General features: G+C 41.1%; 1 protein-coding gene across 4 annotated transcripts in view; it reads left to right on the top strand.

Moving 5' to 3' along the window:
• Positions 1–24,486, top strand: part of RBM46 (RNA binding motif protein 46) — a 40,009-nt gene extending 15,523 nt beyond the window's left edge. For 3 of the 4 annotated variants that reach the window (XM_039361172.1, XM_039361170.1, XM_039361171.1), the window contains 2 exons: positions 3,041–3,823; positions 23,961–24,486. In XM_039361172.1, the coding sequence (XP_039217106.1) occupies positions 3,041–3,823; positions 23,961–24,160 (983 nt within the window). In that variant the 3' untranslated portion in view covers positions 24,161–24,486. Of the gene's footprint in view, positions 1–3,040; positions 3,824–20,997; positions 21,058–23,960 lie in introns of all 4 variants that reach the window. The other variant, XM_039361173.1, reaches the window with a different exon arrangement.
• Positions 24,487–24,921: the final 435 nt, after the last annotated feature.

The following is a 24,921-nucleotide window of genomic DNA, read 5'->3' as shown; positions in this document are numbered from 1 at the left end:
AAGGTTTAATAGTATTCTTGTTAAGAACATGTATGTTTAAGTTATGGTAAAAGCTACTCGGTATTCAATATTGAGAAAAATAAACATGGCTGAAGTGTATTATGCTATCCTCGGGTTATAGATTTCTCTTTTGCAGTCCTTTTTTCCTAGTACCTTTATTGTTAAAATTGGAAGTACCTTCTGTTTTCTACCAAATGTAGATATTTGTATATTGTTGTTTTAAAAGTGAATAGTCTTAATTTGGCGGTAAATAGGCAAATTTCACTTGCTGTACAGCAGAGATGTATTTTTTTGTAAAGATGGTGGAAGTTATAGGTGACATCTGTGCATGATTATTTATCATGATCTATGTTTGTGTTAACCTAGAGGGTTAATAGGAAAGCATGGTTTAGAATTTGGCAAATTAGCCAAGATGGTTAATGATATGATGCATGGTATTTTTACTGTTAATTCAGTCATGGACCATTTCTCTTTTCTGGATTACCTTTTTTAGCTGCTTATATGGATTCAGCCCCTTATTCATGGTACAAACTTAATTTCAGGTTTAATTGTACTGTATTTGGGTTACAATAGAGTCAATCAACTTATTTTTTTGTTAAAAGCCTGAATGTTCAATGTTTTAATAGACTTTTTAAAACAGTTGTGCTCTGAGCTCATGGTATAGGAAAATGAATAGTTTTAGAAATAAAATGGCAAAAATCAATCTTATGTCATAAACCACTTACTTCAATCTCTATTTGACTTGATATTTTATCTAATCAGTTGATATTTTGTAAGCAATTTTGCAGGTGCAGTTCATATATGTTTTTGATGGGCTAAAAGGCAGGCAGGGTGTACTCTGTCTCTAGAATGCCAGCTCTTAAGGTAAGAGAGAAAATACCCACATGGCATATGACCAGTGGGTATTAGAAGAGTACCTGCTCATGACAAGGAAGAGTGCAACACAAAACTGAGTAATTGCTGGTAAAAGCAGCATACCTTATATAAGTGCTTGTAGTACTATTATTGGACAACTGCTACAGCCAGGAAAGGAGTAGTAGCCTGACCTTGTTCAAGAGCCTTAACATAATATAATGCTCTATATTACTGGAAGATCTGGCTTAAAAACAGTAACTGTGAGAGGGAGTTTGAAGTCCTAGTGGACGATCACTTAACCATGAGCCAGCAGTGTGCAGCAGCAGCCAAAAAAGTTAATACAATCCTGGATTGTATAAACAGAGCCATAGAGTCAAGATCACGTGAAGTATTAGTTCCGCTTTATAAAACCTTAGTAAGACCACACCTGGAATACTGAAGCCAATTTTGATCACCATATCACAAAAGAGATGTTGAGAGTTTGGAAAAAATTCAGAGAAGAGTAACTAAGATGTTCAAAAGCCTGTAAAATAAAACATACGAGGAACGGCTGCAGGACTTGGGTTTGGGTAGTCTAAAGAAAAGAAACGGGAGACCTGATAGTAGTATTTCAGTATTTGAGGGGCTGCCACAAAGAAGAGGGGGTCATGTTATTTACCAAAGCACCAGAAGGCAGGACAAGAAACAATGGTTGGAAACTAATCAAAGAGGGAAACAACCTGGAATTAAGGTGAAACTTCCAGCTTGCCTTCAGAAATCAGGGGCACTCCATCACTGGAGGTTTTTATCAAGAGACTAGACAGTCACTTGCCTGAAATGGTATAGGTTCTCCTGCTTGAACAGGGGGCTGGACTAGAAGACTTCCAAGGTCCCTTCCAGCTCTATTCCAAGTCTAAATAACAGCAAGCCAGGAGAAGCTGTCTTGTCATATGCTGTATTAGCACCTCAGTCACCTCTGATGCTAAGTAGTCCTATTCCAGTCACTTTTCCTTCACTAACTAGGCATGTTGTAAAGCTCTTCAGGCAGGGCAGGGATTAGAATGTCCATATTTGCATTCTGTCTTAGAGTTGTGTCAATATGGTTTAAGTCTACAAGAACCACTGATCAGGAATCCAGATTAATACAAGTGTCAGGAGAGCAAGTGGCAAATTCCCAAACTCCAAATTTACCTCAACTCACATTATTTCTAGCTTATTTTCCACCTATTTTCACTCACTTTTTTCTTCACCTCTTTCTCTTTAAAATACTTCCCCATTGCTTTGCTTTAAAGGTTTCTTTTGAGGAGGAGGAGATGTTATCAAGCAAGAACTTGGCAGGAGAGACTCAAACGAAAAGGGCAAAATGTGTTTTAGGGTGTTTCATCACGACATTTTTCAAGAACTGTTTTGCCAGCTGCCATACCCTTGAAATCCAGTTGGTTTTCCTAGGAGTGAAGGTTCAGCAGCAGATCTTCAATAGAATCAAATATATGTAGCTCAGGGTTTAACTGTGGAGTCCTTTATGATCTCTGAGACTGGTTATTTGCTTGCAGATCTTTTCTTATCTGGGTAAGTAACATCATCAATGCTAGAGAGTGTAGGTTTGTTCCCCACAAGCAAATTACTGTATACACTTATTAGCACTGATGATGTTGGGTAATAAAATGTCTGCAAGCAAACAAACAAGCTTAGAAAACACCAATAACACAGCAGTATGCTTTTCCCGGTTTCTTTTGCTTCCATTTAATGAGTTCAGATTGCAACACTGCTAGTCAGCTACTACGAATTTTCAAAGCCAGCAATTTAAGTTTCTAGAGTGCATTGCAAAAAGCTATACATAACTGGAGAAAGTTGTTTTTCCAGCAATTGATACTTTATAATTCATGGAAATCTAATATGGGACACAGCACCACACAATCTGAGTACTGCTAAGTTAATGCCATAAAATTTATTACCATAAGATTTCTGTTAGAAAACTTTCTTTCCATTAATTTCTTAAGATAACTTATTTTAAAATGTATTCCCTTATTCTTGGCATTTAAACTTAATTGGAATTTACTGTATCTTCTGTTTTGTTCAGAATATGGGGTTTTTTTTTAATTCTTTTAAGTAATTGTAATCTGTCCTGTTGGGTTTCTTTCTTTAAAACTTGGAAAGGGGAGCAAAACTACTTCTGATGAAGATTTTTTTTTTTTTTTTTTGGTAGGAACTTTCCAGTTATGGGGCCACACTATTCAAGTAGATTGGGCAGATCCAGAAAAAGAAGTAGATGAAGAAACAATGCAGAGGGTAAAAGTACTGTATGTTAGAAACTTAATGATGTCAACCACAGAAGAAACAATTAAGGCTGAGTTTAACAAATTTAAACCTGGAGCTATTGAACGGGTAAAGAAACTTAGAGATTATGCTTTTATTCATTTTTTCAACCGAGATGATGCAGTTGCTTCTATGTCAGTTATGAACGGAAAATGTATTGATGGTGCTAGCATTGAGGTAACACTAGCCAAGCCAGTAAACAAAGAAAGCACTTGGAGACAACATCTTAATGGCCAAATTAGCCCCAATTCTGAAAATCTTTTAGTCTTTACAAGCAAAGAAGATGGTCATCAGAAATCACTAACAAAACCAGCAAATCTTCCAGTACGCCTCAATGGGCATAATAGTCCAAGTCCTCCTGAAATTGAAAGGTGTACTTACCCATTTTTTCCAGGAACAAAACTTACTCCAATTAGCATGTACTCTTTAAAATCTAGTCATTTTAGTTCTGCTGTGATGCAGTTAGATTATTACTGCAACAAAAATAACTGGGCACCTCCAGAATATTATTTGTATTCGACTACAAGTCAAGATGGAAAAATTTTGCTGGTATATAAGATCATTATTCCTGCAGTTGCAAATGGATCCCAGAGTTATTTTATGCCAGACAAACTCTGCACAACAGTAGAAGATGCAAAAGAGCTAGCAGCACATTTTGCACTCATGCACTTGGGTAAGTTTTTAAAACTTTGGTTTTAATTTTAATCATCGTAGTACTTAATTATTGTTATTTAGGCATAACATATCTAAACTGCCCACTTCATTTAGTAGGCAGCTTCTTCAGAAACATTTGCGGTATTTCAAGTTTTTCTCTCATTCAAATGTGTGTGTGTATATACAGTAGAGATAGTGTTTTTAACTTTCTTATTAAGCAAGTCACATCATGCTAATTATTTTTTTTTAAAATCTTTTAGAACAAATATAGAGAATTAATATTTTAAAAATTACTTTAGATATACAGTTTGCTTCTATCAATCCATGGATTCTTTGCCTTTAAGTTATTTAACATGGAGATATTCTTTCTAGTGGTTTTGAAAAGGCAGTGGCAGTTAATTTGGATTTCTGTAATATCTTTTTCTATTTAAAAATATTATCATTAAAAAGGTTCAGTAGAAAAAGTAGGAAGCAATGTTTGGGGATTGATTTACATAAATATTTAAATTCTTTTTCCTTATGGTTTTAAGAAAATTAAATTTCACTTATGTTAATTACAATATAAAATTTGTATCTCCTGATTTAATTACCTTTGAAATAAGTCTACAAGGTAGTAACCTTTAAAATCTTCTTAGTTTCTTAACAGAAAAGGGATGGAAACATTGTAATTTTTGTGGTGATAAGTAAAGGAGTCCCTGTGGGTTTTATTCCGCTAGTTGTAGCTGACGAGGGGGTGGTACTCATCTCCGTTTCTTTAAGGCATTGATTCAGCACTGTTCAAAGACATTTCCACAGTCATATGGCCAGCATGACTTCACGCTGCAGCGCAAAGTGTATGACGAAACTTGGAATGCTGCTATCATCCCACTGAAGTGGTACCTATTTACTTGCATTTACATGCTTTCGAACTGCTAGGTTGGCAGTAGCTGTGGCAAGTGATAGTAGCTCACTTTATCACTCTATCCCAGTGGTATGAATATAGACCTCTGGTGTCTTTTAAACCACTGAGCCATTGTACCTCTCAATTTTTGTAGTAGTCAATTATATTTTTACTTGAAAAGACACTTTCTGGTGGCAACTCCCTTGATTTCTCAAGCTGGATTTTCATATCATACTAAGCCTAAAATATCTGAATATACTGCAGTATGTGATTCATTATTAATTGAAGGTTTTGTTTTTCATGTGCTCAACTATCATCAGATAGTTTAATGCATGGGTATAAAACTTGCCGTGTCACGTGACATGTCGCAATGTATCGTGACTTTTTTCGCATAGCTGGAGTGGGTGCGGCCTCCGCATGATGCAACCTGCCCACAGGCCAGCAGTTTGACACCCCTGGTTTAGTGTGATAATGCAATTTATGTAAAACAAAAAAGTGTGATCTCTTCATCCTCCAGTTTGCTCATTCTACCCATAAAATGTCAAACAACTGAAAGCAAGTGTTAAATTTAAATGTATAAATGTATTTGGTTAAGATTACATCACATTGAGCCATAAATCTATAAGTGGAATAGCATGTTCTCCATTTCAGTCATGCCTGGAGTTCTGAAACATTGTGGGCCACAGCACACTAAAATAAATATGTCTTCCTTTTGAAATCATCCAAAGGCAGGCTATTTTCAACTTTTCTGATCAAGTACATCTGGTAAATGGGAAATAACAAGCTTTCTATTTCATATACTAAATATGTGAAATATGAATATTCATATACCCTAGATCAGTGGTTCTCAACCTGTGGGTCGGGACCCCATTTGGGGTCGAATGACCATTTCACGGGGGTCGCCAAACCATGCTGTCCGCCATTTTTTTCCCTTTTCCCTAGCTGTCCTACTCCCTCTTATTGGTGGCCACACCCACTTGGGGGTCACCACAACATGGGGAACTGTATTATGGGGTCACGGCATTAGAAAGGTTGAGAATCACTGCCCTAGATATTTATGAGAAAAGGTTTTTGCTGAAAAATCAATACCCCATTTTGCATCTTAAGAAGACAGAACTCTTGGAATCTTTCTTCCACTAGGCATCTTTATTAAGAGAAACTGGTTGCAGGCATTCTAGACAGGACTTGGGGTCCAAACTCTCCTATTCAAGGTTTTAAGGGGTTCCCCAGTAGCCCCACCCAACCCCCCTTCTTCTAGCAACAGTCCCAGGCATTACATTCCCACCCCCTTTGTCTCACTGCCAACAAGAGGTAGACTTCAGAGAGGAGTACATGAAAGGTAATAGCTCCATTCTTATGGTTAGTCCTTTTGGTGGTATCCACATCCAGTCTCTTTGAAGTGTACTGAAGGAAGTGAGGGTTATAAAGCCCCTTTGTTCACCCCCTTCCCATCATCATATGATAGAATCTAGAGAAGGCAGGAATGGGGTTTTCCATAGTTCATAACTAGAGATGAAATATAATTGGATTCTGACATCCTGCCCCCTTAAAAATAAGATAGATCCACCTGAAAGAAAACAAAACAGCTATAAAAGTTAGTCAGGCTTGTTAGGATACTCTGTGTGAAACTTCTTTAATAGCTTCAGGGCTCTGACATGACGTTTATGGACCCATTCGTTTTGTGAGGCAGGGAGATGTTCAACTAGATACTGAGTCGCTCTATGATATCTCCTAGAGTCAAGGATTTCCTTTATTTCGAAGTATCGTTCGCCCTCCACCATGATTGGAGGTGGTGGGAGGGGGATTTTTGGCCGTAAACATGACTGATGCTCTCTTTTCAGCAAGCTGCAATGAAAAATTGGGTCTATTTGCCTGAGGTTTTTTGGTAAGTCTAATTCTATTGTTACTGGGTTTATGATTCTTTTAATTGGAAAAGCCCCTATATCTTTTGGTCCAAGTTTTTTACAGGGTGGTAGGGACTTTAGGTATTTTGTAGATAAGTACACCATTTCTCCTATAATGAATGGTGAAGGCTCAACCCTTTTTTTATCGGCTTGTGCTTTGTATGCCTGCCTAGCTTCATCTAGTGCTTTTCTAACTATTGGCCAGATGTTTTGTAGTTTTTCCATCCATTCTTTCAGTGATGTGATCGTTGGTTCGTTTGGGGTTAATTCTGGCATGGGGTTGAAACTTTGACCATTGGCTATTTGAAAAGGAGTGTAACCTGTGCTGGAGTGGACTGCATTATTGTAGGCAACTTCTGCAAAAGGGAATAAGTCCGCCCAATCGGTCTGTTGGAAATTAAGAAAACATCTTAAATATTGCTCAAGTACTGAGTTCATTTTTTCAGCCCCCCCCCCATTTCCTTGTGGATGATGGCTAGATGTCAGTCCCTGAGTGGTCCCTAAAAGGGATAAAAAATCCTTCCAAAATGCAGACGTAAATTGCACTCCCCTATCAGAGATGATGCGTTGGGGTGCCCCATGCAATCTGTAAATGTGCTGGACGAAAAGTTTCGCTAAGGCTTTTGCAGTGGAAATCTTTTGGCAAGGGATAAAGTGCACCTGTTCGGAAAAAAAATCCGTGACAGTCCAGACAACAGTATTCCCATTGCTTTCTGGCAATTCCACTATAAAATCCATGGCTATTTCCCTCCAGGGGTTCAGGGATTTGCCACTGTTTGTAATAGTCCTGGCGATTTCCCTTGTAACCTCTTTGCAGTTGCACATGTTGGGCAGCTGGCCACGTAGCTTTCTATGTCCATTTTTATGGATGGTCACCAAAATTGCCGTTTAATTAAGTGTAAAGTTTTTACAAATCCAAAATGCCCTGCTGATTTTGTGTCATGGCAAAGCTGCATGAATGTGACTCTTTGGATTGTTGGTATATATAACTTTTCACCTACCCAAGGCAACCCGTCTCTCATTGTGCACACATTTTTGTTTTTCTGGAACCATTCATCTGTTTCCAAAACTTTTCCGGAATTCAATTCCAGTTTGGCTGTCCAGTTGTTTTAATTTAGCTTGGGTTGTGGTGGTTACTGATACTGCCAGTTGTGACTCTGCCATCATTGGTTTAGAGTCTGTAGCTCGCGTGCTGTTATACTGTTATTGTTTGAGCTTAAATTGGAACTGGTGAAAATGCTGGGACCAGCCTGCTTGTTTGGGATTGAGCTTCCTGGGCGCTTTCAGGGCTTCCAAATTTTTGTGATCAGTCCACACCTGGAAGGGGATTTTGTTGCCTTCCAGGAACTGTCGCCACGTGAGTAATGCCCAACGTATCCCGTGTGCCTCTTTCTCCCATACGGGCCAGCGCTGTTCTGTTTCCGTGAGTTTCTTGGATGTATATGCACAGGGTTGCAATACCCCTTCATCATTTTCTTGTAATAGAACAGCCCCCACTGCCACATCACTTGCATCCGCCTGTATTACGAAGGGCTTATCCATATCTGGGTTCCTCAGTACTGGTTTGGCAGAAAAAAAGTCTCTTTAATCTCTCAAACGCTGCTTGGCACTCCATTGTCCATGTTAGTGGCTGGCTAGGTTTTACTGAGGATGCTCTTTTCGTTTTCAGTAAATTAGTGAGGGGCAGGGCTACCTGGGCAAATGAGGGGATTAATTGGCGGTAAAAGTTTGCAAAGCCCAGGAAATTTTGCAGTTGCTTTCTTGTGCAGGGTGGTGCCCAATCTAATACTGCTCTGACCTTCTCTGGGTCCATTTCAATGCCCTGTGGGGATATGCAATAACCTAGGTAGTCTATCCTTTCCTGGTGGAATTCGCATTTCGAGAGTTTGGCATATAGGTGGGCGGCTCGCAATTTCTTTAAAACTGCTCTGACTAGGTTAACATGTTCCTCTTTTGTTTTGGTGAAGATAAGAATGTCGTCTAAGTAAACCCCCTTAAACAAGTGCTCCCTTAGAACGTCATTGATTAATTGCATAAATACTGCGGGGCCTCCTTGTAATCCAAATGCAAGACTTTGAATTGATAGCACCCCATGGGGCAGTTAAATGCGGTCTTCCATTCATCCCCTTCCTTAATTCTCACACGATAGTAAGCTTCCCTTAGATCTACTTTAGAAAAAAAAATTCCTTTCAAGAGGTGTGACAGCATGTCTTTCATGAGGGGCAAAGGGTATAGGTTGCTTTCACTGGTTGTGTTCGGGGCCCTATAGTCCACGCATAAGCGTAAAGAGTCGTCCTTCTTCTCTCTAAAGAGAACCAGGGCAGCCACTTTAGGCTTGGCTGGCTCAATGAACCCCCTTTCTAGGTTTTTTAAAATGAATCTTTCCATTTCCTCCTTCTCCTTTGGGCTCATGGAGTATAATCTGGGCTTCGGGAGTTTTTCCCGAATTGAATTCAATAGTACAGTTTGTGGGTCGGTGGGGGGGAAGCTCATCTGCCCTCTCCTCACTGAAAACTTCAGCAAGGTCTCTGTATTCCTCTGGTATTTTTGATGATCCCTTTTCCTCCCCCATGAATGCTTTTTCAGTTCTTGGTTCTGGTAGTCCCCCTTGGGGTTTTAAGTCCCTAGGGTCCCCCTTCGGGAATTTGATTTCTGCCGTCCTCCAATTCACTCAGGGGTTCCATTTTTTTAACCATTCCATCCCTAGGATCATTGGGCATTCCATGCCTGGAGTCACCACAAACGTTATGTCCTCCTCATGTTTGCCCAGGGAGAGGTGTATTGGTAAAGTGGCTAGGGTAGCTGGCACCCCCTCTGCTATGGACCAATCTAACTGGCCAAATGAGATTGGTTGTTCCAGTCTCCTCGACGGAATGCCCAGATTCCCCACTAGTGTCGGGCTAATGAGGCAGCGGGAGCAGCCAGAGTCTAGTAAGGCTTTCACCTTCACGGCTTCGGGCATGGGGAGAATTAATATAGTCACTGTCTTGAGGATGGGTGCACTTACCAGGGGTTCGCCCTGCGAGCTGTCATCTGAGGTGTCCACCAGCCCTACGGTGTAGGCTGCAGTTCTTTCCCCCTGATGAGCATAGGTGGGGGGTTCCACAACCTCCATCATTCTCATGGCAGTTTCTGGAAACTTTCCGGATTTGCTGATCGAGAATCGTCTGGGTTGTGCTGGGGGCTTTTGAGCAGCATTCTGTAGCTCGATGCCCTTCTCTTCTGCACTTGAAACACCCCATTTGCTTCTTGGCTGTAGCCAATGGTTTTACTGGTTCGTGTGTCAACTCAGGCGGGGAGCAGCTCCATTTTTTTCCTTGGCGATGACTCTTCAATATGTCGATTTTTGCTTCCTCTGCCAAGACATACTATTCCTCAAGTTGGTGTGGGTCCCCTCTGGGCAGGCAAGCGTCATATAGGTCATAATTTAGTCCGTCTTTGAAATGGCTAAGGAGGATGTCTTCAGGCCAGTTCAGTTTGCTGGCAATGGCCCGGAATTCTTACGTATTTTCGGCCACCAGGCGTTTGCCTTGCCTCATCGTTTTTATCCTTTCGCGGGCTTTGCAATCAGCCAGGGAGTCTTCAAATCGCCTTCTCAGAGAGGACATGAAATGGTTGAAGTCATTGAACTCTGGGGCATTGGAGTCGTGCAAGTTCACCACCCAATCTGCGGTCGGTCCGTCCAGGGCAGATTGCACGATCCGGATGTGGGCTTTGTCGCTGGGGATGTCCCGCCCGTATTCCTCCATGTAGCTGAGGACTTGGGTTAAGAAAAACCCCAAGCGTGTTGGCTCCCCTTTGAATTTCGTATCCAACGGTGGATGTCTTGGAATGGATCGGTGCCTCCGTTGTTGGTGGTAGTGTCTTCCGTCCATATTGCCATCTGTGGTTCGGCAGGGGGTGGGGACTATTGGATCAACAGATGTCCCCGGGGCTGCAGGTTCCACTTCCCCCTCGATGTCTCTCCCTTTGCGGCTACAGGAGCTGAGGTGGCCGTAGGGCTCAGGATTCTCCTCTCCTAGGGAGCTGAGAGTTCTCTTCATCAGGTCAATAGCTTTCTCTAGGATCCAGTCTGAGTACGGTGCCCAGTTCCCTTCCTCTTCACTTGCGTGCAGGGATTTCTCCATCTTCTGCTTCCATTCTGGTTGCTTGGCCCCCCGTCTCATGGTCACCTTTCTTGATTTCTTTTCCCACTTGCCTTTCTTTACAATGTCCATTGACCAGCGAGGCTTGTGGTCCCGTGTCTCCACCACCTCATCTCCTGAGGAATCTGACCTCTCGGATCCTGACATCTGGCAGGGTTTCAGTCGGGGCAGTGGCTCCCGTTCCTGGGAGTTTTCTCCCTTCCTTGCTCCATTGTCTGACATGGTAATTTTAGCAAAATCCCCCGGCAAGGGTCTCCCTTCCAGGTGGATTAATTTTGCAAGTCCTGTCTAATGTAAGGACCCACCCCACTTTGCATCTTAAGAAGACAGAACTCTTGGAATCTTTCTTCCACCAGGCATTTTTATTAAGAGAAACTGGTTGCAGGCATTCTAGACAGGACTTGGGGTCCAAGCTCTCCCATTCAAGGTTTTAAGGGGTTCCCCAGTAGCCCCACCCAAACACTCCCTTCTTCCAGTGACAGTCCCAGGCATTACATTCCCACCCCCTTTCACTGCCGACAGGAGGTAGACTTCAGAGAGGAGTACATGAAAGGTAATAGCCCCATTGTTATGGTTAGTCCTTTTGATGGTATCCACATCCAGTCTCTTTGAAGTGTACTGAAGGAATTGAGGGCCATAAAGCCCCTTTGTTCACCCCCTTCCCTTCATCGTATGACAGAATCCAGAGAAGGCAGAAATGGGGTTTTCCATAGTTGATAACTAGAGATGAAATATAATTGGATTCTGACACAGTACCATTTGCTTATGCTACTTTATAGCTGTGTATTTTAGTTCATTGTTTCCTTTATTATGCTGCCTAGTAAAATGGATAGAACTGGAGGTAATCTTTAATTAGTTTTGTTTTTGTAAATACTACTTAATTTATAAGTGATAATAGATTGTGTTTGATATTTAAGAGTGATGGATTGATTTCCTTTATGTAGCAAAGAAGGGTGGATTTTTAAATTTTAAGACTCCCCACCCCTGCAGACAAAGAAATGATCAGTCTATAATTGTAATGCTAGGTTTATTTTAATAGTGACAGAATAACAACAACAAAATCCAGAAAAATACATTTCAAAAAGGTTATAAATTGATTTGCATTTTAATGAGTGAAATAAATATTTGACCCCTTTGCAAAACATGACTGAGTACTTGGTGGCAAAACCCTTGTTGGCGATCACAGAGGTCAGACATTTCTTGCAGTTGGCCAACAGGTTTGCACACAGGAGGGATTTTGTCCCACTCTTTGCAGATCCTCTTCAAATCATTAAGGTTTCGAGGCTGATGTTTGGCAGCTTGAACCTTCAGCTCTCTCCACAGATTTTCTATGGGATTAAAGTCTGGAGAGTGGCTAGGCCACTCCAGGACATTTATGTGCTTCTTTTTGAGCCACTCCTTTGTTGTCTTGGCTGTGTGTTTTGGGTCATTTCCATGCTGGAATACCCATCCACAACCCATTTTCAATGCCCTGGCTGAGGGAAAGAGGTTCTCACCCAAGATTTGACGGTACATGGCCCCATCCATCGTCCCTTTGATGTGGTGAAGTTGTCCTTTCTCCTTAGCAGAAAAATACCCCAAAGCATAATGTTTTCAACTCCATGATTGATGGTGGTCATAGGTAGCATTCCTCCTCCAAACACGACGAGTTGAGTTTATGCCAAAAAGCTCGACTTTGGTCTCATCTGATTACAACACTTTCACCCAGTTCTCCTCTGAATCATTCAGATGTTCATTGGCAAACTTCAGACGGGGCCTGTACATGTGCTCAGGAAAGCAGAGGGACCTTGCGGGCACTGGAGGATTTTAGTCCTTCACAGCGTAGTGTGTTGCCAATTGTTTTCTTATTGACTATGGTCCCAGCTGCCTTGAGATCATTGACAAGATCCTTCCGTGTAGTTCTGGGCTGATTCCTCACCATTCTCATGATCATTGAAACTCCACGAGATGAGATCTTGCATGGAGCCCCAGATCAAGGGATATTGACAGTTATTTTGTGTTTCTTCCATTTGCGAATAATCACATCAACTGTTGTCACCTTCTCACCAAACTGCTTGGCAATAGTCTTGTAGCCCATTCCAGCCTTGCGTAGGTCTACAATCTTGTCCCTGACATCCTTTCGTCTTGGCCATGGTGGTGAATTTGGAATCTGATTGATTGCTTCTGTGGACAAGTGTCTTTTATACAGGTAATAAACTGAGATTAGGAGCAATCCCTTTAAGAGAATGCTCCTAATCTCAGCTCGTTAGCTGTATAAAAGACACCTGGCTGGGAGCCAGAAATCTTGCTGATTGATAGGGGATCAAATATTTATTTCACTCATTAAAATGTAAATCAGTATATAACTTTTTTGGATTTTTTGTTATTCTGTTTGTCACTATTAAAATAAACCTACCATTACAATTATAGACTGATCATTTCTTTGTCAGTGGATAAACGTACAAAATCAGCAGGGGATCAAATAATTTTTTCCCTCACTATACATCAATGAAATTTAATGAAGAAAAAATTAATGTGAAAAAAATTCTCAAATAGGTCCAATTTTTTAGGAAAAATGATGAGGAAGAAGTTTGAAAATGAACTATAGCCAGAATATATTTATTCATGGAGATACTATAAAGCACAAGAAGGATATGTGATTAAAATGTATATTGTCTAAGAAACTCCTGATAAAAGTGCAGTTAAAGGGGAACTGGAAGTTCTTCAATGTATATCAAAATTGAAAGACGCTGAGTTTTTTTAAAATGAAAATGTGAAACTTGTCTTACATATTAAATATGAATGTATATTGATAAAATCACAACTTAAATTTATAAAATTAGGTTACAGCTTTATTTCTTTTTATTGGAACTTACTGCTTTCTTTCTGACAAGTAGAGTTCTTACAGTAATATGTTAAAATATTGAACTAAAATATACTGAAACAATGTGTTGCTGAAATTTAAGTTTTCATTTTGTTTTAATCTTGATCATCAGTCTTTCTTGAATGATGGGAGATATCTACTGTCTTCTCCAGTACAGGAGATAGAGAATCCACCAATGGGTTTTCTCTGTCTGCCTGCTCTTGAGACCAAGAAGCCAAACTTGACATGCCCCCTCTTGCTAGGAGATCCAGTCGTAACTTGGTCTCAGCTCTTGAAGACGTATCTTGGCTCTTAGCAGATAGCAGGTCAGAGATAAATCCATTGGTGAATTCTCCTTATTTTAATTGGCAATTTTAAATTACAACTACCCTAAACAAATTCCCCACAAGTACTTGGCTCAGTACTAACCTATTAATTGGCAGTGTGTGGGGTGGGGGAGAAAAATTCCCTGCAGCCTTCCTACTCATTCCCCAGGGACCTGGGGAAAACCTTCACAGTGGCTGCTAGGATCGCATTTCTCCCCATTTCCCCAATTTCGCTCCTTTTTTGACCTTTGCTTGGCTGCTCATCTGCTCATTTGAATTCAGACCCTCGGAGGCTTCCGAGGCAGCTAAAGGCAGTCGCGGGCGCCATTTTGTTTGCCGTTTTCAGGCAAACGAAGCGAATTCAAGCTTCATGGGTTGCCTGCCGTTTGGGAGGCAGACCACGAAGAAGATTGCAGCAGAAGCTAGCACTACCCGCGATTATTCAGAGCAATAGGAAGTGTTTGTTTGGGGCCGCGGAGGCTGTAGTCATCTGAGAACGAGTCACGGCCGCCATTTTGAAGCCCCATCATTAAACAGGAGGTGAGCAAGGCCTCATTTAGTAACATCCATCCTCTTTGGTGCCCGATTCCTTGTGCATTTAGTGAATTATACCATATAATAAGCTACCTTATAGGAAAAATTAGCGTTTTGAATTGAAGGCCTCTAATCCACGAAGGCTTCTCTAGGCCCAACAGGCCCATTCGCAGTAACAGCAGCCATCTTGAAATCCACGTGGTGACAAAGGCCTAGCGTGGCCTGATTATATAGAATAGACAGGCCCAGAACACAGTAATAACCATCAATTGTGCTTGCATCTTTCTGTAGCTCACTTTTTTTCCTGAGGCCTCTGCAACCCCTTGTGGGTCCTTTGCCCTTTCCTTTTACTGGTGCACACTGATTGGCCACCTAAGGCCTCCGGGTGGAGCCCAGAGAGTGGTTCCAAACATGCCTTCGGTATCTCACTCAAGAACTGTGACCAAAGCCCAGAGAGAGAAAAAAAGTTTTTTATTTCTGGTCAGATGGTCAGGGGAACAAGTCTTGTTGCTAGTTCCAATCTCGCTCCCGCCAGTTGCTTGCCTGCCAGAGCGTACCTCTCAACTTGCCTGGGACAGCTCCACTGGGATGGAAGGCTCCACGTTGCCTCAGTCTATGAGCACTGCCTCTCCATCCTCCAGTCACGGCTGCAATAATCCCTCTGAACAGAGGGCGGCAGGCAAGTCCAAATCCAAGACCAAGCACACACTAAAGTCTTCCAAGCTCGCGGAGAAGCAAGCCAGCCATGGGCACCAGGCTCTGGAGAAGGAGTTCTCCAGAGCACAGAAGCAGGCCGGACTAGATGCGATGCAGTTGGCGGGCCCTGACGCTGACCTACTTCTAGGGCCTTCAACTTCGACTCAAGGTGTGTGGTCCATCCCAGGAACGCCGCTCACCCTAGGTTCACCACCTTCAGTGACACAGCACACAACCATATCCCCAGGCACGGTGCCACAGGCCACCTTTACTCCAACGGCTGCTGGACTCAGAGGACCAGACCTTGGAGATCTTTTCTCCGATGGACGCCTTGAGGCTTTACATTCTAAGGTTGTAGATAGAGCCCTGGCATAGCGTTCCCTTCAGACACCTGATCAAGGGGCTTCCACTTCAGCCATGCCACATTATGGGTCCTCTACGGACCTTCCCATACCCCAGGAGCCTACCTCTCCTGCGCATGAGCGGATACTCATCTCCACAAGGTGAGGAGTTACCGGATATCATTCTGTCAGGATGAGGAACTTCCCCCTGAGCCCTTCTCTTCGAGAGGTCTTTTCAATTCGGCCCTTTTTCTTTTGATCCTGCGCAAGTCCATGGCAAAAGCTAATATAGGCTCAGATCAGTTCCCCCAACCACAGGCCCCATCGGATTCCAGTCCCAATCCGATATTTTTTGAGACAGTGGCAACCGAACATCATGTCCCATGTCCCTCTATCTTCCTGAAAGGGATAAAGAAGCCATGGGCTTCCCCTGCTTCATTCCCTACCATCACCGAAACTGACAAAAAGATCTATAGCACTCTACAGATCTCACCAATGCGCTGGAGGTTCCCAAAGTAGATGAGGCATGGACACCCCTGGTGTCGCAAACGTCAATCGCGGGGGACGTCGGAGGCGCTTAAAGCGGACGACAAGAAATGGGAACACACATTCCAGAAGACCCATCAGTCAGCGGCATGGGCTATCAAAACTGCTAGCTGTGCATCCTTTCTTGTCAGGACTACCCTTTTATGGCTACGCCAGCTTCAGGCTAGAGTACCTGCTGAGGACTTGCGGACTCACCAGGACCTAAGCAAGATGGTAGCGGCCACTGAGTACGTGGCTGATGCAACGCTTCAATCCGCCGTTTTTGCCTCTAGGTCCATTGCTTCCAACATCACTGCTAGGTGGATGCTATGACTTAAACATTGGAAGGCTGACGCCAGACTCAAGTGGCGTCTAGCAACTGCCCCATATCTGGGCAACAATTTATTTGGGGAGGCCTTGGCCTTGGCTCCATACCTTGTGGAGAACAAGGACAAGTGCAAGGTCATGGCTCACTTAAACAAGAAGTCCGAAAAACGGCCTGCCCCCTACTTTCATAGGCAGCCCTTTTGGCAGACAACAGGTACAACCCTCTCGATCATACACTCCCAGACAGGAAAGACCGTACGATCGCCCATATGACAGGCTAGCGTTTCGGCCCAGACAACAGGCCCAGACCAAGCGGCCATTTCGAGGGGCAGGACGCTCCTATAGAAAGTCCAAGTGACTCCTACTCTGTTCTTCCCATCAAGGGAAGACTGACCCACTTCTTCCATCAGTGGGAACTCGCCTCCACAGATACCTGAGTCTTGCAAACCATCCAGTTCAGTCTCTCCCTAGAGTTTCTAGCACATCCCCTGGATCATCTTGTTGTCTACTCAGTCTCCAGAGATCCCCTCAAACAGGGACTCATGCAGGAGGCCATCCAACATCTTTTAGACATTCAGGCCATCAAACCGGTACCATCAGAACACAGGGGAAAGGGGTTCTACTCCATCCTCTTTGTGGTTCCCAAGGCGTCAGGGGGATGGAAAGCAATTCTGGACCTCAAACATCTTAATCGTTACATCACTTACAAAAAGGTCAAGATGCAATCCCTCCAGTCCATCCTGGGAGGCATCAGGCAGGGGGACTTCCTGGCGTCCATAGACCTCACGGAAGCGTACCTTCGCATTCCCATCCATCAAGCTCACAGAAGGTTCCTAAGGTTCTTTTACAAGGGCAAGCATTTCCAGTACAAAGCCCTTCCCTTCGGCCTCTCTTCAGCACCCAGGGTATTCACCAAAATCCTGGCCATCTTAGCCGCCCAGTTGAGGATACCAATACGCGTCCAGTGTTATCTGGACAACATTCTGATTCAAGCGTCATCCTTCCAGGCAGCTCAGGCAGAGGTAAAACACACCGTTCAGGTCCTTCAACAACATGGCTTCTCAGTCAACTTTCGAAAAAGCCAGACAGTTCCCTCATCCAGGCTTTTGCACCTGGGAGCCGTGATAGACACCACCAACTGCATGGTCTATCTCTCCCAGGAGCGAGTGGTCAGCATCAGGGAGCTTGCTCACAAGGTGCATAGGGAACATACAGTTCCATTGGTCTTACTCTCCCAACTATTAGGAAAGATGGTCTCCTGCATAGCCATAGTTCCCTGGGCCAGGCTCCAATTACGGGACCTCCAATGGTTTCTGCTACTCTTCCAACGGGTGAATGCCAGCGCATCCAACCGTCAAGTCAGGGTTCCGGTTCACATTCGACGAGTGCTTCGCTGGTGGTTTTTGTGGGCAGTGACCAAAGGGTCGCCCTTCAAGGAACTGGACCCCATCACGACAGACACCAGTCTGTTCGGATGGGGGGGGGCCATCTACAGTCTCAGTTGGTGCAGGGCCATTGGTCCCGCGCAGACTTGAGATACAACATCAATTGGCTGGAGCTCAGGGCCATCCACCTAGCTCTTTGCCAATTCAGACACACAATCAGGGGACGCCATGTCCTGGTCCTCACGGACAACATGGCATCCAAGGCACACATCAATCGTCAGGGGGGGCACCAGGTCCAGGTCCCTCATGCACGAGGCATGGATCCTGGTCTCCTGGGCAGAGTCCAACCTGGCTTCCCTCAAGGCAGAACACATCTCGGGGGTCAACAACCAGCAAGCAGACTTTCTGAGTCGCTCCACCGTGGATCCCTCAGAGTGGGGGTTACATCTGGACCTGTTCTCCGAGATCTCTCACAAGTTCGGCCTACCGGTCCTCGACCTGTTTGCATTGTCGACCAATGTCCAACTCCCCAGGTTCTATTCCCGCTATTTCCTACCAGAGGCGGAGGGGATGGACGCCCTGCAGACTCCGTGGCCTCAGGGCCTCCTTTACGTCTTTCCTCCCCTTCCGCTCATACCGGTGACCATTCGCAAATTAATCCATGAGCAGGCGGAAGTTATCTTCGTGGCCTCGTACTGGCCGCAGAGGCCGTGGTTTGCCAACTTGATGACTCTTGCCCAATCTCCCCCATGGAAGATTCCCCCTCATCGCGTGTCCCTGCACCAGGGGTCCCTCCAACACCCGGACCCCCAATGGTTGCAGCTAGCTGTCTGGCACTTGAGCGCAGCATAATGGCACAAGAACTATTCTCCCATCGCGCCATTACCATGATTCAGGTTTCCCGCCGTCCGGCGACCAATCACATTTATGATTCCACCTGGAAAGGTTTTTGCCATTGGTGTCAAAGGCGGCAATTTGACATTTCCAAATTTACCATCCCTGTGTACCTTTTGGAGGGTCTGGACAGAGACCTCGCCCCTGCGACTGTTCGCAGACAGGTGGAGGCCTTGTTCATGATACTCACCTGCGTGGACTCTGGTCCCCTGGCTCATCACCCTAGGATTCGCACCTTTAACAAGGGCGCATGCAACACCAGGCCTCCTGTGGTACACAGGTATCCTTCTTGGGAATTGCCTCACGTCCTTCGCGCTCTAACAAAATCACCCTTTGAGCCCATAATGACTATTCTGTTACGGAATCTTTCTCTTAAGGTTGCGTTCTTAATAGCCATCACGTCAGCCAGGCGTATCTCTGAGCTAGCTGCTCTATCAGTCAGGGATGACCTTTGTATCTTTCACAGCGACTGGGTGGTCCTCCACCTGGACCCCACATTTGTGCCCAAATTAAATTCGCTCTTCCATAGGGCACAGGAAGTCATCTTATCAAATTTTTGCCCCAATCCTTCCCATGACTTGGAGCGGCAGTGACACACACTGGACGTCCTCATGGCGCTGCGGCATTATATGAAATGTACACTGCCTTTTCGTAGGTCTGAGGTCCTATTTGTTTCTTTCTGTCTGACTTCTCTGGGACAGAAAGTTTCCACTGGCACTATTGGCAGGTGGATCAGGGCCTGTATCGCGGAGCGTACCAGTCCTCTTCACTACCGGTTCCAAGTCATCTTACTGCCCATTCCACTCGCAATGCTGCAACCTCTGCGGCATGGGCCACTCAGGTGTCCATTGAGGAGATTTGCAGACTGCGACATGGTCCTCGCCCTCCCCATTTGTATGCCATTACAGGATTGACCGTTTTGCTTCGGTGGATGCCTCCTTTGGTCGGAGGGTCCTCCAGCAAGTGGTCTCCGAGGACTCTATTCCGGCCTTATCTGTTTCCCACCCATCGGGACAGTGAGGCTTTGGTATGTCCCATTGGTAGGATTCTCCATCTCCTATACTGGAGAAGGGGCGTTCTCTTACCTGAACGCCTTTTCTCAGTATGAAGATGGAGAATCCACACCCACCCTTTAGGTCAGTTAGGCCTTATTTAAGGGTTTGAGAGCCAACCCTCGTCCACCTTCAGCCACTTCGCCCTCATTAAGACTGGATCTCCTAGCAAAAGGGGAGGTGTCAAATTTGGCTACTTAGTCTCAAGAGCAGGCAGACAGAGAAAACCCATTGGTGGATTCTCCATCTCCGTACTGAGAAAAGGCGTTCAGGTAAGACAATGCCCCTTCTATAGCAATTGGAAAAAGCCCATGGACTGGTCTTATTATTGATAAATTATGGTTAATTTAAATGTGGCTTTTTGAATAAGCTATATTTGATGTTAAACTCTCTTAATATTTATTCATACCATTCTGAAAAACAAGTTACATTTGTTGCTTTTTTGCTTCTCTTAAAAAGTACTTTATTATTTCCAACAATTATAAACTAGTCTCACATATTAATATGCTATTTTCCCATTGATCTTTTATACTGACAAAAATTATACATCAGACATACTAATAATATAATTATAGTAATATAAGATACTGAAATATAATAAACTTTTAATAAACAATGTTTTTCTCAGGACATTGCATAGATTTTTTATGGTAACTTTTTATTTGGCAGTTGTATCCTGATTCCAAAACTATCTTTTTTAAAAAAGGATATGATTAAAAAGGAAATGACTATTAAACCTTCTCATAGTGCTTATTAATATGATTGTACAATAATTAGCTGTGAAAATGTTGACTTTGTAAAGTTGACTGCTTAATTGTAAAAAAATATTCTACATTATTTTTAATATAATCTCTACACTTTACATACAAAATAATATTGTGATTTACATTATGAGAAATCCGTATTAGGTGAAAAAATCTTCAGTCATATTTTAAAAACAACTTATTTTGATTTTTCAGAAATCAGAATAGAATATTAAAATGTACTCTTAATGATTTTGTATAAAGCGAAATGAAAATATATCTGCAACATTTGACCAATCTTGTATTCTAAACCTGTATATCTGTACATATGTTACTTTATAATGCCAGCATAATACAAAAAAGCATAATGAATATTGGGTTTGTAACCTCTTTCATAGCAAGATGATTAAAAACATAATGTGTCTGCAACATTAATGCTTTCTTAACACAGTTTTAACTAAAGAATTTTATATATACATAAAAAGAACAAATACGTAGTATGGATTACTGGAGTTAAGTCAGTCCCAGAATTCCAAACACTTCAATGAGGATTAACATCATCTTTGAAGAGTGTTACATTCTGTCTCCACCACTTGCAGAAAGGGTACATAACCTCTCCAGTCTGGACCAGCGTAGGAAAATTTGGACAAAGTAAATAGGTAAGTAACTTAAGTGAAGCAAACATGAGTAAAATTGGTGCTTGGTTTAACTCAACAATTTTTTGATACTATATTTGACATTGATAGAATAGTATAAACTGTTAAATAATGCAGTTTATATTGTAAGCATTGCATATTCAAAATTATAATGTTCAAATTTTCAAAGTCAACTGTAGTTAAGAGAATAAGGATGTATGCTAAATTGTTGACAAAATAATGTGACTATATTTATAGAAATATACTGTCAGAATTTTCTTTAAAAATGATCAGAATTTCCTATAAGAAAAAGATGGAAATAATTTTATTCCTATAGCTTTTACTGAATATTTTGTTTTTAAAATTTCACCTAGCAAATTCAGATTACTCTTCATTGTCCATATTTTTATCTTACTTTTAAAGTTATGCTCATACGTAACGCTTTTATAAATGTTACACATTACATAATATTGTGCTGTGGTTTATTAGATATGAAATTTATGTTTGAGTAGAAAAAAACTTTGGAAAATACAAGGTTCAAGAATCAAATTAGAAATTAAAACATTTAATAACTTATTTAACCTAACTAATCTAGCCTAATTATATATAATCAGTTCTTCAACTGTAAAAGTAGCAAAAAAGCAGAAAGAATATCTCAAAGATGCGGAATTCTTAATATTGCATTTTTATAAAATAGATGTTATGTTAATGTTTATTTACTTTCTCTTGATTGATTAGATGTTTACACAGTCTTTTCAGTTTAGTAACAGCAAAATTATTGCAATGTAGCACTTACAGTAAGCCATGTACTATTTATATTAGAATGTAACTGCCAAATCAGTTTAAGTGTATTGTATTGTCTGATGATAGAATGAAAGGCTCATTCTATTATTTTAATAGAGTATTTTATTTAGGCTTATATTGAAATTATTATTTCAACCTCACTGTTATCTTACGATGTACTGTAGTTATTTGTTAGGAAAAAAACTTTTTATTGAGCAATACAGTTGACTTACGACCACAATTGGGCACAAAATTTTCATTGCTAAGCAAGGCAATTAATTGATTTCAAACAGTTATTAGACAAATGGTTGTAAGTAAAGGAGTGCATATTATGCATATCAATGCCCATGTATTGGAAAAGATTTTAATAATTTTAAAAGCCCTGCTTTAGATCTAAAAACTCACTGCTGTCTTTAAATATTGGCTATGTAATACGACTAAAAATGCTGCCACTTTCTTTTTTCTGAGTAGTTCATTGCTAACAAATATGAAATCTTAAAGACAAAGATTAAAACAATCTTATTTTTTAAAAGATTATTATTGTGGCAAGAAAATAATTCCCATTTGCTTGTGCAAAATATAAGATGTAACTAAAAGTTTAAGTGAAGATTTTTAAATTTATCATACCATAAATTGATCAATAATGTAGTTTTGATTATATCAACTCAGAAATAAACCCTAATTGTGTAAGTGAGATTTATTTCCAGGAAATGAATGTATGCCTCCAGTCCAAACATTAAATATAACTTAATTAAATATATAGATATAAATATACCAAAAACGGGGCTCAATGGCTCAGTGGTTAAAGACTCTGAGCTCATCAGATGGAAAGTTGACACCTGAGTTCGATACCTGAGTACTGCGTGATGGGGTGAGCCTCCGTTACTTGCCTCAGCTCCTGCCCACCTAGCAGTTCAAGAACATGCAAATGCAAATAGATAAATAGGTACCACTTCAGTGGGAAGATAATAGCGTTCCGTGTCCGTTGGCATATAGTCATGCCGACCACATGACCATGGAAATGTCTTCAGACAGTGCTGGCTTCCTCGGTTAAGAAACAGAAATGAGCACCACCCCCTAGAGTCAGACACTACTGGACAGAGGAAACCTTTACTTTACCTTTATATCAATATCAGTGGCTTGGGTTTTCCTAAGGAAAAGGTTTTGAATCCTACTCATTTCATGTAATTGTAAGGTTTTAAACGATAAATCCATTCTTATATAATTGTTAAATACCTGTAGCTACTTGGAGTCGAATATTTTTTTTGTTGTTGTATATTATAACAAGATTTGCAATCAGTTTCTTGTCTTGGCTTTCAGTGCTTTTTTCCTATTAAAATATGTAACTTAGTGTCTTGCTGTCAAATATTAATTGAATTATGTAAGAATAGTATACACTGTGGATGTATTAGAAAAATTATAGGAATTAATCAGGTTACAGAATGGTGCCACAAATTCTTCATTTTTTCTCATTGAAACATTTAGAGTTATCTAGATTTTAGCCAGTAGCTTATGTGAAGAATCACAAAAGTTCTACATTTAATTCACTACATTAACATATATTAAAATATTTATATTCATTCTTTTGAGAGGCACATGCAAGATGGATGCACCTAATCTTAGTGAAACCTGTACACCTGCAGAAGTGTGTAATTTTTTATGTTGAGGAATGGATGCAGTGCAATTAACCCATTGAGATTTTACATTTAATCCAGTAGTTGGAAATTACTTTTGCATAGGAGGAAATGCTGTTTTTGTTCCCAATTGCTGAATGGAAAAGTTCAATCATATATGCATAGTGCATTTGCAGAAGTCACTTGTAGCTATTGGAATTGTTGCATAGATCTTGACATGAAATAGCGTGACTTGCTTTGCTTTTAGAAAGGATTGTTTCACCTTTCAAAGAGTGTTTCATGTGAAATTTCATCAAAACAAGGCACTACCACAAGGCATAACCCTAATACAGAAGATTTAAAAAGCCTGGGATAAAAATTGCATTTATGTAGTAGTAGCCTGCAGTATAATTCCTATGTTTTTGAGTGATAAGATTTAGAATAAGTATTTGGAGGGAATTATGTTGACCATTATGATTCCCCAATTTTCTTTTGAAATTGATATTCATGCTGCATAAATTTCTTTTGCAGAGTACAGTTTTTGTCGAAATCCAATAAATAACATTTCTCCTGTTAGTGCTACGCTTTCTTCTGGAACAACCAGTGTTTTACCATATACATCAAGACCATATTCTTATCCAAGCTATCCCTTGTCATCAACAATTCCGCTTGCTAATAGCAACCATATTGGACAGCGTTTGTACATCTCCAGTCAGGCCTCTTTCTTTTGAGGACAAAAAAGCTGGATGAAAAAAAAATACACTTTTTTTTAAAAAAACCTATAATGTAGTTTTAGTTTTAATTTGGTTTGTACAATTGCTTTTGCTTAGTTATTTCATATTGCTTATAAATTATAGATAAGAAAACCCATTTAAATGTTTTTTAAAAAAATAATTTCTCATTAAATAGTAGCTTTAAAATATTTTAAATGCATGCAATTGTTGGTTGTGATCTTGTTATCAAGGATCCATTCTTTGGAGATGAAAAGGAGTATTTGGTGAAAAGCAAAGTATTATGTAAGGAAATGATGCACAGTATTTTTAAAAAAAAAAAAAAACCAGAAACCTTAATTCCAAACATATAAATATTTGGGGTCCTTTAAAATTACATTGTATATTTTAGTTGCATGATATTTGTTTTATTAATCCACTGTTTACATTGTTACATTTTATTTGTTAAAAATATTGTTCTATTTGCATGTTGTAATGTTTTTAATGTTCATATCATGTGTTTAATTCCCTATTTAAATACAGTCATTTTGACATTAAAATCTTGCTGTATGAAAATAGTTTGGATTCCTTTTTAATATTTAAAGTAAATATTGATAAATTTCAAAGTTTATTTTTTCTCCTATAACAAGTATGAGCAAACAATAGACAAATACAGAAAATAGTATGAAATTTTCTCTAGTTTGCAGACCTAACGCTATTTGAACCTCACCACAAGATCAGGATTTTAGATGTTTCTTTAGAGACAAAGTTGTGTGTCTGTA

The sequence above is a fragment of the Crotalus tigris genome, unplaced genomic scaffold (assembly GCF_016545835.1).
Source record: "Crotalus tigris isolate CLP2741 ecotype Arizona unplaced genomic scaffold, ASM1654583v1 scf7180000019210.225728, whole genome shotgun sequence".
In the NCBI taxonomy this organism is placed as follows: domain Eukaryota; kingdom Metazoa; phylum Chordata; class Lepidosauria; order Squamata; family Viperidae; genus Crotalus; species Crotalus tigris.
Note: the sequence above shows the minus strand (reverse complement) of the source record. Positions and strands in the feature narration are given on the sequence as shown.